Source organism: Enhydra lutris, unplaced genomic scaffold (assembly GCF_002288905.1).
Source record: "Enhydra lutris kenyoni isolate GAN:26980312 unplaced genomic scaffold, ASM228890v2 scaffoldscaffold55, whole genome shotgun sequence".
NCBI classification, from domain to species: Eukaryota; Metazoa; Chordata; class Mammalia; order Carnivora; family Mustelidae; genus Enhydra; species Enhydra lutris.
In genome coordinates this window covers 11320599-11339510 of record NW_019154139.1, presented here as the reverse complement: position 1 = coordinate 11339510, position 18912 = coordinate 11320599, and the positions used below count along the sequence as shown (strand labels likewise).

At 54.0% G+C, this 18912-nt stretch overlaps 1 protein-coding gene across 1 annotated transcript in view; it reads right to left on the bottom strand.

Moving 5' to 3' along the window:
* Positions 1 to 211: 211 nt before the first annotated feature.
* The window catches only part of LOC111157697 (calcium voltage-gated channel auxiliary subunit gamma 2), a 109346-nt gene continuing 90645 nt past the window's right edge, over positions 212 to 18912 (bottom strand). Inside the window, exons 2-4 of the mRNA XM_022519329.1 lie at positions 14114 to 14197; positions 1752 to 1892; positions 212 to 747 (exon numbers count right to left, since the gene is read on the bottom strand). Of these exons, the coding sequence (XP_022375037.1) occupies positions 212 to 747; positions 1752 to 1892; positions 14114 to 14197 (761 nt within the window). The remainder of the gene's footprint in view (positions 748 to 1751; positions 1893 to 14113; positions 14198 to 18912) is intronic.

Sequence of the window (18912 nt, the reverse complement as noted above, 5' to 3'; positions counted from 1 at the left end):
AGTTTGTTCTTTTTTTTTTTTTTAATTTACTTGTTATGTTTTTCTCTTTTTTTGTTTTTTTGTTTTTTTGCTTTTGGAAGGTTCCCCCCCCCCATGGATGGTTGGGTTCCCGCCCTCCTACCCCCGCCCCCCGCCCAACCTCGGGGGTCCACGCGAGAGGGGAGGGCCGCGCGCCCCTCCTGCGGGCGCCGCGCCAGGCCCCCCGCGGGCTTCATACGGGGGTGGTCCGGCGGTTGGCTGTGTTGGAGTGGAGAGAGTCTTTGTTCTCCTTCTGGATACAGTTGTGGACTTGGAGGAAGCTGTTATCCCTGTCGGAGTTGTAGGTGGCGGTGGGCGTGGTGGCGGCCTTCAGGGGGTCCCTGCTGAGGGTGTACATGGAGATCTCCGTGGACGGCAGGGTGTTGAAGCCCTTGATGCCCACGGGGGAGGCGTCCCTGGAGTGTGAGGGCTCGGTGGAGCGGGAGCTGGAGCGGCTGCGGCGCTGGTAGCGGTAGCGGTAGCTGGGGATGCGGGTGATGGCGGAGGCCTGGAGGTAGTCCGTGGCGCGGGCCGTGGCCCGCAGCTGTTTGTGCCGGTCGATGAACATGTGCACGGCCAGCACCCCGACCATCTCGGCGATGATGAAGGACAGGGCCCCGAAGTAGAAGGACCAGCCGTACGAGTAACTATTCTTTTTGGAGTCGCTCTTGGAGGGGTCCCCGGCATTGGCGGATATGTACACTATGATGCCAATGATGTTACTCAGACCTGCGGGGCACACACCGGGCGAGCGGGCGGGGGCGGGGGCGGAGAGAGGGTTGGTTAGTTCCCGGCACGTGTCAGGCCAGGGGCAGCCACAGGGGCCTTCCCGGCTCCAGGGATTTTGTGGCCAGTGCCGGAGAGGGCTAGTGGCAAGCGTGGCCTTAATATTGAATCGTGCCATTGGAGAGAGCCACGGAGGGGAGGGCTGATGGAAACGAAGCTAGGGGAGGGCTGAGGCGTTCTACCACCGAAGGGCGGAGTAACCAGGAGAGCTGCTGTTTATTGAGTGTTTGCTATCTGACTTCGCTGTGCCGTGCGTGTCTGGAGGGTTGCGAATGACGAAATGGATCGGGGACAGGTTAAGTAACTTGCTCTAAAGACTGCACAGAGGTTTGAGCTGGTAGAGCAGGGGCTTGGGACTGGCTCCTGGAGCCAGTTACCTGGATTCAAAGCCTTTGGCAAAGTGACCTGAGTCAGAGTTTGCAGAGCTGTAAAGTTGGGGGGGGGGGTAGGTGATAGGACTCCCTGGGCCATGTAGAGGATTAAATGAATTAGCACATGTGAAGCTGTTTGGGGCTGGGGTATAGTAAGTAGGGCCACGGGCTTTTTCTGGTATCTGAAGCAATGTGACTTGTCCTGTGACAGGGTTGAGGCCAGTGGTTTTAGGTATTTGCCTGCTCCCCGGGGGGTGGGACAGTGAGGGGACAGGGCAGTGAGGATAGGCCCAGTATTCTGAGAAGGACCTGGGGTTTGGGTGTTTTTCTAAAAACTGGAAGGAAGATGGGCCATGGAGCTGAGAGATAGGGTCTGGGGGTGCTCCTGGAGGACTCCGTGGGGGGCTTGGTCATTACTGTGGGGCAGGAACCCCAGCACAGCCTATGACAGGACCTGTTGCAAGACCTCCCTCCCCCCATCTCTGTCAAGTCCTCCCAGCTGCCGAGCACCCACACCTCGGCCTGCTCCCCACAGGCATGCCCGGGCTTTGGCCTGCCCAGCTTGGAGGCCATTACCTGCAGACACGAAGAAGATGCCAGCACTCAGGATGATGTTGTGTCGAGTCTTGTAGAACTCGCTGGCTGCAATGCAGAGCCCACCCATGAAGAGGAGAATCACACTCAGGATCGGGAAAATGCTCGAGGCCCTCACAGCCCCTATGGAACACGGTCAAGGAGAGAGAGAACCGCACAGCTGTGAGCCAGAGGGATGCATGGGGAAGAGAGTGGCCCATGGGGTGGGGGTTTTGTGGACTCGGGGCCACAGTCAAGTTTGCTTAAGGAGGGAGGGAGGAGGAACAATCCAGTGCCCACCTCACAGCCCTTCGGGCGCTCCCGACTACCTATAGGACCAAATGCCAGGGCCTCACGAGGCCCACGGGGCCCTATGTGACTTGGTCTCGACCCTTCTCCAGCCTCATGCCTCCTGGTTCTCGCTCTTAGTCCCCATGTCCTCTCTGGTCTAGACACAACAAACTTCCCATGTCTTGTCATTGCATGCTTCTGACTTTTGACATACTGACCTTTCTTACTAGAATGATTTTCCTGCTCTTTCTGACTCAGCAGATTCCTATCCACCCATCAAAACTCAACTCAAACTCACCTCCTCTGTCAGGCCTTCCCTGACTTCTTTAAGCAAAATGATCCATCCCTTCCTCTGTGCTGGGGCCCCTGGGGCAGTGTGTTATTGTGGTGAAGGAGCCACACGGCCAGGATCTGAATCTGGCTTTAACATGTATTAGCGGTGTAGGGTGGGGCGAATTGTCTCCCTGTGCCTCAGTTTTCTTATCTGTAAAATGGGGATGGTCATAGTGCCAAGCCTCCTCAGATTGCCATGAGGATTAAATGAACTGATGCTGATAAGGCACTTGGATAAGTCTCTGGGGACATGAAGTAAACGGGTAAAGGATAGTTAGTATAGGAAAAACTTGTTTCTATATATGCTTCCGTAAGCCGTGGGGTCCCATGAAGGTGAGAACTGTTTCTTTCTCTCGTTCTTTTTTTTTTCTCCCTAGTTCTCTCTTTTTAATCTCTCCGGCCCCCCAACCTGGGTGGATGTTGGAGACACTGTAGGTCCCCAGTGCAGGCTCATTGAGTGAATATTTGTGGGGAGGCAGTCCAGACAGAGAAAGAAGCAGACATATTGCCGAGAAAAGGACAAGGGAAAAAAAAAAAAGAAAAAAAAAACCGCCTTCAGGATAAGGTGAGAAGGAAGGACCGACAAACAGGCACAAGAAAAGAACACCCTCGGGAACATTTTACTTCTGCGTGTGGGAGGACCGGGAGGGCAGAGGGACGCAGATGGCCGAGGGTGGGAGGGGGGAGGGGCAGGCCAGGCCAGCAGGGGGCGGATGTGGGGCGCAGTGTCCCTATGGGGACCCAGAGGCTCCGGGTCCCCCACAAAGTGTCTCTGGAGAGTACAGTAGTCTTTCTCTGCAGATTCAAATAAGGCGGTGCTGACCCCAGGACCTTGAGTCCCTGTACTGCGAGCTGTGGGCCAGGCAGGAGGCAGTTGCTGGGAGGGAAAGGAGGTTTTCTTTACATGTTTGGGTTGTTTAAGTGGCTTTTGAGGAGGTTTAGGGCCCCTTGGCTCAACCGCCCTGGGGAGGGTGGTGGGGTTGGTTCGCTGGGGATGTGTTTTGGAGAGGAAGGTGCTGGGAAGAGAGCCTCCCCTCGCTCCCCGCCCCCTTTGGTGGCATTGTGGCCACAGAAATCTGTGGAGACCAGAGTTTTTCTATATAGAACTTGAGGAATTTTTCCAAGAGGATTTTAGGCAGTTCGCTTTGAAGTGTCACGTAAAACTCCTCCTCTCTCTTCCCCTGGCATCTTCAGGAAGTCTACACCGCTTTCTGATGCTGTGGGGTGAATGGGTTATTTTAGGGGGCTTGAAGAAGGGTGAGCTTGAACTAGGGACTGAAGAATGAGGCGTGCACGGGACGCAGCTGGGTTACTGGGCCATCGGGCTCCCCTCTCCTGCAGGCAGGGATGGGCTGCCTCCCCCCAGATCTGAGTGGCCATTCTCCACCTGCAAGCCACTTTAAGACAATGGTTGTGTCCCCATCGTGATCCCCCGCGCCCCTACACACGCCTAGACGTGCACACTCAGTACTGTTCGAATCTTCATCTTCATAAGCACATGGGGATAGGAGAGTTTACTGAAGACTCAGGAGAGAAGAGAGAATCTTTGACAAGCATCTACTCTGTGTTGAGTCCTGAATGAGTACCTAACGTACATTCTCTAATTTAATCCTCATACCAGCCCTGGGGGGCTGTGTTTTTTTTTAAGCCCTAGTTTATAGACAAGAAAGCCGAAGTTCAGAGAGGCAAAGTTACTTGCCCAAGGCAACCCAGCTCATGAGTCAGGATTCAAGTTCAGCTCAGTCCCAATTTTGGACCATCCTGTACTCTCCCTATGGGGTTTTCGAGGAGCCTGGGAAGGTTGCTACAGAGTCCAGAGATCTGGCTTTGGGGTCCCAGCTGTGCCACTCACTTGCTGTGTGGCTGAGGCAGGTACCTCGCCCTCTCTGGTTTCCCCATGTGTAAAAGTGGGTGTGGACCTTTAGATGATTTCTCATGCTTCTGCCCTCTCCGTGTGCCTGTGATTTCTGGCCAGCTGGGAATGGAGGGTGACAGCAGAAAGGAGGAAAGACGGGTTGGTGTGACTTCCGAGGGGCAGCAGCGGTGGTTCAGAGGAGCAGAGCGGAGCAGGAAGCTCTCCAGTCTTTCCCCTCTGAGAAAGCAGGCGCTTCCTGCCCACCGTATGCCCACATTTGGCAAACCCAGGCTGCACCCTCGGAGCCAATGCCTCCCAGGAAGCAGGGGCCTGATGGTGTTAGCTCAGCCTGCCGGCAGAGCCCGGATATCCCAACTTAGCCTTTGCAGACAGCAGAAAGAAGGAGCGCCAGCTGCAGAGGGAGCTGGGACGCTGTGTGCGCAGTCGTGTGTATGTGCGCGTGCGCATGTACATGTGTGCAAAGACAAGATAGGAGGCTGGAGAGGGAGGACACCTGTGTTGTAACCAGCAGAGAGCAATGGGACCACTTCAGAAGGTCCCGGGCAGCTTACGATGTGTTCTAGGACAGGGTAGCCAGTGGGCCGTATGGACAGTAGCCTCTCTGGCCCAGCAGGGCCACCCCAAACACCAGCCTCTCTTGGACGAGGTTTGCCCAGGATGCAGGTGACCGGGGACAGCCAGTAAATTGTGCCATGCCTAGGGAGGCTGATGTTTGCAGGACCCAGATTCAGGCTGGGCAGGGAGGGACTTCAGAGCAAGCAAGGACTCCCACATTGGAGAATTTTCTTGAAGGTGGTCTTTCTGGCTGGGCAGCATCCTAAGCAGAGTGAGGATGGGGGTGGGGGTTAGTTGCACGGGAGTTCTTGCCCTGGCTTTGTCACTCCCTCACAGCGTGGCCGTGAGCAAGGGTCTTTACCTCTCTGGGTCTGTTTGTGCACACTGCAGAATGGGAAGAGGAACCCACGCATCCAGCAAACGAGGATGTAAGGCCCCTTTGCTGCTGGAGGGGCAGTCGGAGGGCCAGCATCGTGGGAAGCTTGTTAGAACTACAGAGTCTCAGGGCTCACTCAGTAGCTGTTAGATTCTACATTTTAAGATTTTTATTTATTTATTTGAGAGAGAGAGATCACAAGTAAGCAGAGAGGCAGGCAGAGAGAGAGGGGGAAGCAGGCTCCCCGCTGAGCAGAGAGCCTGCTACGGGGCTCAATCCCAGGACCCTGGGATCATGACCGGAGTCAAAGGCAGAGGCTTAACCTACTGAGCCACCCAGTCGCCCCAGAATCTACATTTTAACAAAAGTGTGTAACCCAAGTCATATGCACATGAAAGTTTGACAAGCGCTGTTGTCAAGATCAAATTGGATCTTACCAGTCCTAGTTCTGTCCTGGAAAGTGTACAGTCAAAGGTGTGATATTCCTGACTTCTGTTGTTTCCCCCTCCTTCCTCCAGACCCTACTTCCCCATGAATCATTTTGATTCCCAATGAAGCTGGTGTGGTTTTAGTGCTGAAATCTGTCATGAGGAGCAGAAGGTATCAGATTTATCTCATGAATAAATATTTATTGATCTCCTACGACTAAGCATATGGGACTACGCAGTACCTACCAACATTTACAGAGCTCTTCCTGCGTGCCAGGCCCCATCCTGGCACGTGGACAAACCCACTGAAACCTCAGACAAAACCCACGAAGCCATGGCCTTGGCCTCATGGAGATTGCAAATACCTGAAGCAGGTATTGGCAAACTTTTTCTGGAAAAGGGCGGATGGTAGATATTTCTGGCTTTGCTGGCCATATGCTCTCTATTACAGCTACCCAACTCAGCTGTTGCAGCATGAAAACAGCCTTAGGCAATCTGTAAACAAATGAGTGCGGTTCTTTTCCAATAAAACTTTATTTGCAAAAACAGTTGGTGGGCCAGATTTGGCCTACTAGCTGCAGTGTGGCCCTTCCTGGCTGAGAATGTAGTGTGGTGTCCCGGGGAAAGGCCATGCGGTCCAGCGTGGGGAGGGGCTTGGCCTTTGACTAGCTGTGAGTCCGGTGAATAAATACGGAATGAGTGCCTACCACGGAACCAGGGTCCAGGCTGGGCGTGGGAGACCTAGGGGTTCAAAGACAGGCCTGGTTCTTGTCCTTATGGGGCTTAGGTTCTTGTGAGGGAGATATATGTCACCAGATAATAATAATCCAGTCTTTAATGTATACCAGGACTATTTTAAGCACTGTATGTATATTAACTCATCAGTTCTCATTACAACTCTTCCAAGTAAGTATTGGAATTCCCCCTTCCTACAGCAGCTAAAATCAAGGCACAGAGAGGTTAAGCCAATTGTCTGAGTCCACCCAGCAAGGAAGTGGGGAAGCTGGTTTGTGAACCCACACAGTCTGCCTCCAGGGTCTGGGTGTCTGACCACTGCACTCCCCTGCTCTCAGGCCTGTGCCTCCTGCCCCTCGGACCCTATTCTGAGCTCATGGGATCAACGAGGGCTTCCCGGAGGGAGTGATGTTGGAGTTGCATCTGATGGATAAGGAGAAGCTGACAGGGCAGAAGAGAGCCAGGGAGAGGAAGCGGCATGAGCAGGGCTGGAGGAAGGATCCTTCCTCAGGGAACTGGAAGGCACTGGGTCACAGAGAGTCCCTGGAGGGTTTGGGGAGCTCTAAAGGAAATGAGGCGGGCCAAGGCCAGGCCGGCAGGGGTTGTGGGGGAGGTTGTCGTTCATGGTTGGACATGTGGGCTCGGGGCACAGAGGCACGGTCTGGGCTGAAACTGTAAATGAGAGATCATAGACACAGAGGTGAGCATGGGAGAGCCTGGCCATGGACGAGTGAGAAGGCTAGCTTTGGGGTGTAGGGGACCGCAGGGTTTAGAGAGAGCTCAGGAAGAGCTTGTGCAAATCACGTGGCGGGGTGACTGGCTTCCACTTCCTTGTCTGGATTAGATGATTTCTAGGTGATGTCTGTTTCTGAGGCGCCTCTGCACCCCAGACCTCCCCTCAGGGGCCACTCAGCCAGGCCAGGGCACTGTCACTTATGGCCTTTGATCAGAATGGTTGTCATTCCCAGGTGCATGGAGGGGGGACTCCCTAGTTCCGGGGGCCAGCGCTCAACTCTTGAAGTTTGTTATTCTCCTGGGGTTTGGTGCCTTCTTGCAGGACATGATCATCCAGGAGTGGCCCAGGAGAACCTTCTAAGCTCTCGGGCATCTCTCCGTCGTCACTCCCCTCCGTGCTGTGCTGGAGGAGGTGGCCGGGACCACAGATGTATGTGCAAGGAAGCACATATGAATGTGAGAGAGAGGGTGAAGAGGGGGAGAGTGAGTGTTCCCGGAGAAGACCCTCCTCGGGGAAGGAGGAAGAGGAAGGACAAGACAGCGGATGAGGGAAGAGAGAGGAGTCGAGAGTGGTGGTTAAGAGTCTGGGCTCCATATGTGGCCTCCTTGGGGCCCCATCCCAGTCCCCCCATGCCTCCCACTGGCAGTGTGGCCTCTGTATCTTCCCTTTCTTGTCTGTGCAACGGAGACCCCAACCAGACCTAGCTCCCAGGGTGTCGTGAAGGGGAACACAGACAATGTCTAAAGAAGTCAAGCGTGCTGTAGAGAATGACATTGGAAAAGAATTCTGGAAGCTCCGGGAGCTTCTCTCTGTGCAGGCGTCAGAGGCTGTCCCATTCCCTATTGTCCCCAAGGTGGCCGATCAGTGGCACCAACTCAGGATGGAGGCGGCCTGCGTGCCTCTCTTGACTATGCTGCCTGCCCTCTGAGCCTTGGTTGTCCCCCCTGCTGTAGGGAGATCGTGAGCACACCCAGCTCATAGCCCGCCACGAGGAATCAGGAATCAACGCACTTTAAGCAATCACAACAGTGGCCAGGCTGGCTGAGTGCCAGCAAACGCTAGTTCTCACTGGCAGAAGGGACCGGTGTAGTTTCTTGAGGGGCGCGGGGTTCTCTGGGCTGGTGTTTATCCCAATGTAGGTTGTGAGTCAGGACGAGGTGTTGAAGTCAGCCCGCCAGGTGCAACCGGCACTTAAAGAAGTGAACCAGGACCCGATTGAGGGTGTCACCGTGTGTGGCGTGCAGGAGGTCAGCCCTGTTTGGAGACACGTTTGCTCTGGTTCTGTGGATGTGAGTGAGTGTGGGTGGCGGCTTCAGATGTTTCCAAATCAACTGTGAGTGCCGAGAAATACACACACACACACACTCACACCCTGCAGGGACCCGCAGACACACTAGCAGACACAAGCACATGGGCACTTACATGTTCAGACAGACGCTTACATGCGTAGACACAGAAGACACAGAACACAGCACAGACGCACCCCCTCATGCACAAAGACAGACACACAAAGGAAGTCACACCTGGGTCACCACGGCCTCTGTCTTCACCCGCGCTCAAGCTTTGGTAAGGAGGGATAAGGATGGGGAGCACCAGAGCGGACACATCGGTGGCTCCCCAACGCTTGCTGGGGAAAACAGGTCTGGTCATCATTTGTCTTGGGTAAGCTAGTGACGGGTGGGTGAGGGGCGCACTGGCCACACCTTTGTGGGGCCCAGATGTCGGGAGGCCCATGCTGTGACCACCGCCTGTCACTAGAAAGCCCCTGGACTCTGTGGTTCAAGACAAGCCGTGGAACTCCTCAAATACCTATGGGGGCATGTGGGGGGGGGAGGGGTAAGAGCATTCATTCATTCATTCATTCACTCTATCAGATATTGATTAGGTGCCTTGCTTCTGCCAGGTCTCCCACAAGGCACTGGACAATGTCCAAAGCCTGGCCTGATGGCTTGAGAGCAAGTGAGCCCCGCTTTCTTTGCCACCCCAGGAATTGAGCTCTGCATTCCTGACCAGCCTTGTCCTTCTGGCATTCTCTCCTTCCCGCTCTGCTCTAGATCTTCAGTCCAGCAGGTGGAATGAGGATGGTAGGGATGACCCGGGCCACCTACTTGCCACCCTCTTCAGCCTCCTTCCCTGGGCCTTTCCCAGCTTCCTGGTCTCTGAGCCTTGGCTTCCTGGGGCTCAGACCCTGCCCCTCTTCTTTACACCACTGCCTTCGTCCATTCATCAAGACTCCTGGCTTTAGATCTCATCCACCTGCTGATAACTGTGCACTCCTGTCCGGGGCCAGACCCGTCCCCAGAGTCCCAGACTCCAGGGCATCTTCCCAGAGAGTCCCACAGGCCTCTAGGACTTAAGGCGGCCGACACTGAGCTTCCCAGTCTCCCCAAACCCAGCCTTGGGCTCAAACCCTGACTCCTTCTTCCCTGGTAAATACATACAGCCTTTCTGGAAATCCTATCTGCAGGTCCTTGGGAATAGTTTCCAGCTCTGACCACTTTCCTCCTCCTTCACTGCTTCTACCTTGGTTCAGGACACCTTCTCTTGTCTAAATTATCACTAGCAGGCTCCTAACTGTTCTGCCTGCCTCTGTCCTTGCCCTGTTTTAGTCTCCTGTGAGCGTAGCAACCAGAGGATCCTGTAGAACGTGAGATGGTGTTCACTGCTCTGCTCAGACCCTCCGATGGCTTTCTGCAATACCAAAGCCCTTTCCATGACCCCTAGGGGCCCCTGGGCCTCTCTGCATGGGCTTTTTCTTGGCTACCCCTTGCTCACTCTATTCTTGTCTTTCTGGCTTCAGACCCCTTCCTCAAACATTCTGGGAATGCTCCTGTCTCAGGACCGTTGCACTTGCTTTTCCCTTTGCCTGGAACATTCTTCCCTTGGCTTTTCACATGGCTCCCTCTCACCTCCTTCAGATCTTTGCTCAAACTTCACAAGAAGGATTTTATTAGCCCCCACCCCTACCCCAGAATTTCCTAACCCCCTTTCTTGCTGGATATTTCTCCATATCACTCCTCATGGTTTAACAGACTATATAATTAACTTGCTCATTTCATTTGTCATCTATTCCAAGTGCCATGAGGGCCAGGTCTTTATTTTGTCTGCAGCCAAAAAGGGCCCACGGCTGCCGGGTGGCTCAGATCTTTTCTGGCATCTGGAGTACCAGCCCCAGAGAGCTGAGCAGAAGACACTCAGAGGGTTTTTTGGGAACTATGGCTCTGCTAGGCAAGGCCACAATCCCACACTTCCACATGGTCAGGCCTCTGACCATTCTAGAAGGGGGCTGGCCCTGTGTCAGACTCTGAACAGATCCTGCCCTTTGGTTGAGCAGGGTCCGGTAGACTGTGTCCCTGACCTCCGTAGGAGCAGGAGCTCCAGCCGTCTTTCTGGGGTCCACCCTGCGTGCCCCACTGGCCCTCTGAGTCTGAAGCAGGCTGGGTGTGAACGGTCAAAGCCAGAGGGTCTCTCTTTGTTGAGCCCCTTTCCACCTTCTTAGGTCATCTGCCCCTACCCTATCCCTCCTCATGGTCCTCTGCTGTCCTTTGGAAACCCAGTAGGGTCCTGTCCCGGGGCCCACCCCACGTGGCATGGCCACCCCACTCCTCTCAGCCCTGTCTTCCAAACAACCCCTCACTTTTCACCATCCCCACAGCTAAAAGTCTGGTCCAACAGCCATAGCTTCTCATCAGGATGTCCAGGATGTTTGCAAGAGCCCCCCCGCCGCTGGCCTCCTTGGCTCCCCAGCCAGCAGCCAGAATTAACTTTCCAAATCAGCGTCCCCAGCTCATGGTTCCCATCACACTTAGAATGAGATCCGATTTTTCCCGACATGACTGGGCTCTTCTTCTACCTGTCTGACCTCATGCTGTGGGATGCCCTCCATTCTTGCACTGTGCTGAGCGGGGCCAGCCGCCCTCCCGACCCCCCCACACCCGGCCCCCGCCCTGCCTTCCTAAGGCCTTTGCTCTTGCCCGTCCCCCCCCAGGGGTGTGCTTCCCCCCCCCCCCAATCCTCTTAGCTCCTTCCTTTTCTTCATTTAAAGAAGCTGTCCTACATCTAAGGAACACCCCCCCACCCCGCCCTGCTGCCCTCCACCCGCCCCCTCCCATCTCTGAAACTGTCTCGGGGGTTGGTTGCTCGCGCCTCTGCCCACTGCTTGCTTCCTCCCCCTGGAACATCAGGCTCACAGAGGGGCCAACTTTGTTTTGTTTCATCCTGGGATCCCCTGTACCGAGACAACAGTGCCCTGGACGGAGTGAGCGCTTAGTGAATGTCTCATTAGTAAATGAGCCAAGGCTGCTAGAGGCCAAGTCTCATGCCTTCTGGAATGATCTCTGGCTTGGGTTAGGAGCCAGGCTCCCTCAGCACCACATACTTCCCTCTAATCCTGTCTGTCATGGCCTACATGCTACCTTCCTGGGCCTGTTTCTAGGCAGTGAGCCCCTCTCCTGCCCTCCCACGTGGCAGGCTGGCAATGAGGATGGGTGTAACAGACCCGAAGTGGCCACGGGCTCAGGCCCCGCCCACCGACGGCAGCCCCGCCCACCTCTAGGCACAGCACCGCCCACCTCCCTATGGGAGAAGTGCTCCCACCTCTGGGAGAAATTCCATCCACCTCCCTGGGCCTTAGCTCCTCCCACTTCAGTGGGGCTGGGGTTCCTTCAAGAAGAATGATCCCTGCCTTCTAGCTTCTCTAGGCAACCAGATTAGAGCTTAGTAAAAATGAGAGAATCTAATTAGGATTAGAATCTGCTAGAGAATGATAGGAACTCATATCTTGCAACTTTCAAAAATGACGTTTGTTGCTTGGCCTGAGATTGGCATATTATAGCTCAAACCATGTCAAATGCAGCCTGCTGTCTGTTTTGGTAAATAAAGTTAGGTTTCCTTGGAGCATCTGTCTGTACTCAAGGATAGCCTTGAGTAGTTGGGACAGAGGCTTGTACGTCCCACAAAGCCTAATATATTTACTGTCTGGTCCTTTATAGAAAAACTTTGCCAACTCTTCTTACAAATACTCAAAAAGTACTGTTGGATTAAGTAGGCTTAAATCAGAGCCTTGGAATCCTGCCTTGTTAACACCACCAGTTCCAGTCTTTTGTCCAGGGATGTCAAGTGAACCAAACACTCTGAGCTCTTCTCTCTTTAATAATAAAGAGATGGGGGCGCCTGGGTGGCTCAGTGGGTTAAGGCCTCTGCCTTCGGCTCGGGTCGTGATCCCAGGGTCCTGGGATCGAGCCCCGCATCGGGCTCTCTGCTCAGCAGGGAGCCTGCTTCCTCCTCTCTCTCTGCCTGCTTCTCTGCCTACTTGTGATCTCTGTCTGTCAAATAAATAAATGAAATCTTTAAAAAAAAAAAAAATAATAATAATAAAGAGATGGAGGTATAGAATAGGTAGAAATAGTCACTGAGGAATCCTGTATATGTCCGTTAGTTAACAGACAACATTTATGGAGCACCTGTTCTATTCTAGAAGCTGTTCGAGGCAGCCACAAAAGAGACAAAGTTCCTACCCCCAGCCCTTTGTGTCTAGCTGATTCAGTATTACATCCTCACTGTGGTCAACCATGAGGGCTTCCGGCGTGAGGCTTAGCTCTGGTCCCCCACTTGAACCTGCACCAGCTGGCTACGTCTGTGCCATGGCCTGTCTCCCAAGGCGAGCTGTTTCCCTGCCTGGGGTCCTGGACGGCGCGCCATTCTTTCCCCTCGATGTCCCCAGCCCTAAGCACGGGCTCTGGCCCAGAGTCAGTCTCAGGCTGCCTTTATGTCACCGCCCCCCGCCCCCCACCCCTGGCTCCTTCAAGAACCCCAACACGGTAAGGGAGAAGGATGATCAAACGGTCTTTTAGGAATTCCATTAAGAGCAGTGTCTCTGGGGAACTCATAAAAGGAAATGATGAGCATTGTAAGATATTTTTCTCCCTTTAAAAAGAAATCTATAAATTACATCGTGTTCCCTTCCTTTCTCCTCCTCGCTGCCCGGCTGACTTCATGTTCCGGGCGCTTTTCAATGAAACCAGGTTGATTCCAGCTGACCCGGGAGTTGGCTTTGATGTGAGGAGTAGTTATTGAAAGAGACAGGGTGATCCATGTAATGAAATGCCTCCTACACTTTCCATAAAAGTGATGGGAGAGTGATGCTAGCCATTCTGCTGTGGGGGATGGGAGGGAGGCAGTAGTGGGCTCTGAGCCGCTGGGAAGGGCACTGGGGGCCGAAGGTGGGCACGCTCCTGGGAAGAGAGCAAACCTCTTCTAGAAGAGCCTCCTGAGAGCCCGGAGCTGAGCTTTCAACCACTTCTGCTCAGGTGGCTTTGCTGTCCCAGGCGTCAAGGACCCTCAGCCCCTCTCCTGGAAATCCCTTTCTCAGGGAGCATTTTACCGTGTTAGTTTTTGCTGATTCTTGAGAAATTCTCTTTGAGACTCAATATGCCTCAGGTAGATTTAAGGTCACAGCTATTACTTCAGGATTTTGACTTGGTTGTTGGGGGAAAAAATAAATCTCACTTATTGTCTCGGGAGAAGTTCCAATCAGACACTGCCTGACGAGTTTCTTCCTTCAGTTATTCAAGAAATATTTATTGAGCGCTCATTATGTGTGGGGCACTGCGCTAGGAATAGGAACAAGTGGACAAGATAAGGGGCGGGGGTGACGCATGGCCTCATAGAATCAGCAGGACTGCCAGGGAGATGTTTCCACAAATAGACAAGGACCCCATGCCATGACAAAGGTGCTGTGCTCTGGGAACCCATTCAGGGGCACTGAGGACTTCCTGTAGGAGGTGGTGTTTCAGCCTGTGACCTGGAGGATGGGTAGTTGTTTATCAGACAAAGGGGGTGGGACTAGTGTTGTAGGCAGAGGAAACAGCATGCATGAAGTTTTGGTCTCTGGACAGGAGGAAAGGAGGGAGGCTCAGCTTTTTCCTGCCCTCTGCTAAGACAGGGATCTCTAGATAATCCTGGCCCTCGGTGCTCCCGGAGGTTGGGATGGACAGGACCCGCCCCCAGAAGGGAGAAAAAATTGCATGCACTCACGAAGGAAATATTCTGCTGTGTCAGCTTCGTAATCTGCATCCTCTGGGAAGTGATCGATTTGCTTGCAGAGACCTTTGAAGTTCCCTGGAAAACAAGAGGAGAGAGGACACTTGAAACATCAGAGTTTCCAGGGGCTCAGCGCCCACTGGCCTCGTGCTGACTTCTCGCTCTTCTGAAGCTGGCTCAGCCCTCTCCCAGGCCCCTGAAGGAAGGTATCGCTTTGTCTGTTTGGACATCTGCCTGGTGAATCAAAACACAGACACCCGCGGTGCCGTGGAGAGGATCTAAGGCCTAAGACTTCAAAACCCAGCCTTCCATCGCTGCACTGAGGCTTCTGAAGATTAGCGGAAGCTTGACGGGCAGCAGAGGTTTGGCTCGGGGCTGGGGACTGCCGCCGAGGAGGCTGATGAACGGGTCAGTCCACCCACCTCTGTGCCCCTGCTCGGCTGGGAGTCACCTCGCATTTTGCACGCCAGACAGCAGATCGCTCTGCAAAGAAGGCAGACCCCACATGGAGGATGGCAAACGTTCCCACGGCCCTTCAGTGAGTTTGCAGAAGCGCCTTCCCATCGGCAGTGACTGGGATGCTCTGTGCCCAGCCCCCAGCTGCGCTGAAATGCTCCAGGGGTGGGGGCAGGGAGGAGGTGGAGCCGCCCTGGGGGCTGGGACCTCGGCCAGACCCTTGAACTACAACTCAGCTGGGCTCTGCTGCAGGCCTGTGAGTAGGGTATTCTCTCCTGCATTACACAGATGAAGAAACTGAGGCTCATGGAGGCTCCTTGGTGGGAGTAAGTGCTCGTGGCCAGGAAATGATGGAAGCTGGGCTCGAATGATGCTCAGAGGAAGGCCTGTTGGCTCTAAATCTTTCCTGGGGTGCTGGCTGAGAAGGCGAACAGCGGCCAGGTGAAAACACAACGTCACTGCTACCCACCCCCCCACTGCCTCCCACCAGCGACCACAAAGTGAGCGAGCCAACCATTGAGTGCAATGCAATCGTCTTAAGGACAGATGCGTGGATTAGAGCTTGCGAGCGAGCGGGTCCGCTTAGGGACAGCAGAAACTTCCATCTGTTTCACACACCGTTGTACCCCGGTACCAGCCCAGCTACAGCCCATGTCGGCGAACTTTCTTGCAAATAACTGACCTGTGGCAGCAACCGCAGCTGGGTTGCCTGGGTCCAGCTCAGCATCACAGAGACCCCTGTTCCCTCATCTGAAAAGTGGAGATCAGAGTTCTCCCTTCACCTGTTGTGGCGATTAAAGAGCGGACGCCGGGAAAGCGCTCAGTGCAGTGGCTGGCACGTCGGGAAAAGTGCTTGGGGGCATCCTTGTGAGGGACACTTGAACACTGACTATATTTAGCCACTGACATTTGGGATTGTTCTGTGACAGGAGCTAATATAACCTAATTAATACAGTCCTCGGTATGTGTTAGCAATTTAATTTCCCGTAGAGTCCTAAGCCTTCAGATCCTGTAAAGTAGGTTTCCTTGTGTCCTATAGATATTATTTAGGAATTTTAAGGCATTCTTATATATATGCACCTGCTTATATAGGATACAGGTGTACTCATAAAGATAGGCGTTTGAGACATTTCTAGCTATTACATGTTACAGAGAAGTTGGTTGACTCCCCATTTGCTGTCTCTGCACCAAATTCACCTCCTTTCCTGACTTCTGCAAGAGAAAACCAGTCCCCAGAGCTCATGGGGACTTTGGGTAATGGCAGTGAAGCTTCATGGGTCTCCGGAGCCCAGGGGTTCGCTTGAAATGCTCCCCTGGGGCTTGCCTCCTGTCCAAGAGTTCTGGGGAATTCCTCTTCTCGCTTGCCCAGCCTGCTTCCCTTACCCGCCCTCAGGAATTCACAGGAGGTCTGGGCTCCCTCTAGGGCTTCTTCCCTAGGTCCCACCACACACCCTTCTCTCCTGAGAAGTCTTTGTATCCGCTGCTAAGAGGATAAAATATCCTCCCTATTGTTCAAATTACAAATCGATGTATTTGCGAAGCACTTTCATTTTCTCTCAATTCAATATGACAAATATTTCGTCAGTGCCCACTCGGTGCTGGGCATCTTTCTAAGGGATCTGTGCAGGTGGTGAGGTGGAGAGCGCGATGCTCACGTGCCCAGAGGCTCCTTACTAATCAGGGACAGGGGGGCTCGTGAATGGTGCCTCCACTCCTCTCCACTTCTCTCTCCCACACCCATACCCACTCCCCTGCATCCTGTCTGCTTATTTGTGTGAACTGTGCCCCGTCATTCTTAGACCCTGGGCTCCCAGTGGGGGGCCCGGCGCAGAGGAAGGACCCAAGAGATGCTATGGTTAGGCTGTGCGAAGTCACCAGCAGCCTTAGTATCCACCTGCCTCTCTGATGCGTCCTGATAGATGTGTTATAGGCACTGTGTATTCAGCACGTCTAGATCTGAACTCGGGATCTTTCTCCCTCAAGCCTGGCCTTCTGGAGGCACCAACCAGCTCAGGGAATGCCTCTCCTTCGCTGCCTGTGCCAGCATGAGCCCAGTTGTCACCGCCAACTTCTCTTCCTCCTCGCTACAGGCTCCATCCCTCAGGACGTCTTGTCTGCATTAGCGCTCAGTAGCTCTCAAAACGGTCAGTTCAGTTTCTCTCCATTGGCAGCAACACCCACGGCCAGGCCACCGTCCTGGCTTCCCTATATGACGGCCATGGCCTCCCCACTGGTCATTTTACACCCGCTCCTATCCGTCCTTACAGAGTAATCATAGTGATCCTTTGAAAATGCAAATCCGATCAAGCCATTTCTAGCTTGAAACACTCAGCAGTTTCCTAGGGCTCTAGGGAAAGCTCTGTGTCTTTAAGAGGCCTGACCCTGACCTCTCTCTGGCCTTATTTCCCACCTACCTCCCTGTCTGTGCACATGCCATCTCAGTGGGCCTGCATGGATGCTCCCACCTGCCACAGGACCTTTGCCCATGCTGGTCTGGCTGCCTGAGCTTCCACCACATCCTTCGTCATCTCCTTTCCTCAACCTTCCTCTGCCCCCCTTGCACTGTGCTAGTGGGGTGTCTGCTGTTCTGCTGTCCTTTCTGTGTTGGGGGGAAGTGTTAAGGTGGGTGATGCTGGTGGGAATGTTCTAGTAGAGAGGGAAGATGTGATGGCCTGAGAGAGGAGGGAGTGATGAAGGAGCAATGAGAGAGGGGATGAGGTCCAGGACACCAGGGCGAGGGTGGCATCATATGGGGTAGATAGTGGGGTGTCTGCTGTAGCAGAAGGGAAGGCGCCACCTGTAGGAGCATCTGCTGGGATGAGTAGATGTGGTGAGAACCCTGACACTTCTCTTCTGGTTGTTTTCATTTTCCATTTCCCATCCACGAGATGGGAAGCTGGATCATTACTGGAGCACAAGGAAGGGAAGTCAGGGTTGGAGATTTGAGGATGGAGGAAAGGAGTGCGTTTTTTTCTCCATGAGATGGGGAGAAAGAATGGACCATGCCCAAGACATGAAGCATGTGTGTCTGGCCTTGAAGTTCCCTTTCAGATTCTGTGGTTTTCTCAGGCTACATTTAGGGTGTGGCTGAGTCTGCTGGAGGGTTGCCTTTAACCAGGGTGGGGGTCTGTGGGATGAGCACAAGCGCAGCGCAGGGGTTGGGGAGGTAGTGGTTATGAAGATGGGCCAGACTCTAAGCTGGGGAAGGGGACAGTGGAGAGTGCTGGGGTCAATGCATTAGAAGCCTGGGTGGGAGGTCAAGGAACTATGGGAGTGGGGGCTCATGGGAGTGAGTTGGAAGGCTGGGGTGTGGGAGTCGGAAAGTGGGTGCTGAGGATTGAGACTGTAGGGGGGTGTGGTGATTGGTCATGTCAGGGTCAAGGATAAGTCCATGAACTAAGTGGGTTGTCTCAGGAGGTAGGGATGACAGTCAAAGTATTTAGCAACTGGGAAGTTCATCCCAGTTAACACAGAAGAGAAAACTTAACATTCACTTTTACTTTCTATATGCAGTCAAGTACGTATTAGGAACCTGCTTACCATGTTAAAGTTGATATGCAAAGGACTCATCACATTATTCTGATAAACCCCAAATCATTAGTTGGTTTTTAGAAACTATTGGTGTGAGGCGCCTTCAAGCTGAATGATGGCCCTGTCTGGATCATGAGTTGACACACGGAACCATACCAGAAGTTTCCAGCACTTCTCTGTTAGAGTAAGACTTGCTTCATCTCAGTGAGTACAGAATTCTCTTCTACCCTGTCCCATGCCATACGCTTCTCCCAGAAGGTAGCCCTCCATCCTGGGCAACCCCGGAGGTGGGGAGGGATGCTCCTGGGGGTGGCAGAGTGGGGGCGGGGAAGAGAAGAGTGGGGACCTCAAAGGTAGTTCTCTCATGGGTGGTGGTGTGCGCCCAGACTGGCCCGGCTGCTCTGGGTGCAGGAAGGTTCTGTGTTCCTGGGGCCCTGACCCACTTCCACAGAGGCAGGTGTGGCTGGGCCGGGCCCACAGCTTGGAGAGCTGCAGGGCCTGGGGCACAGAGGAGATGGGGTCGCAGTGCTACCCCTCTCTGCTCTGTCTGCCCCAACCAGGAGCCACCCCTCGTGGCTGCACTTTGTGGGGCTCATTGGCATGCAGGATTTAGCAGGTAACAGCCAGCCACACAGGACTGGTATGTGCTGGCTGAGCAAGGTGGGCGAGGCCAGGGAGCGGGAGGGCCGTCCGCCCGCTTGTGAAATCCAGGAGGGCTGCAAGCTGGCCTTGGACAATGAGGCGGGCCAATGTGTCACTCCTCAAAGAGTGGGGGGGATGCCCACGTTGGGAATGGTCAGGAGAGA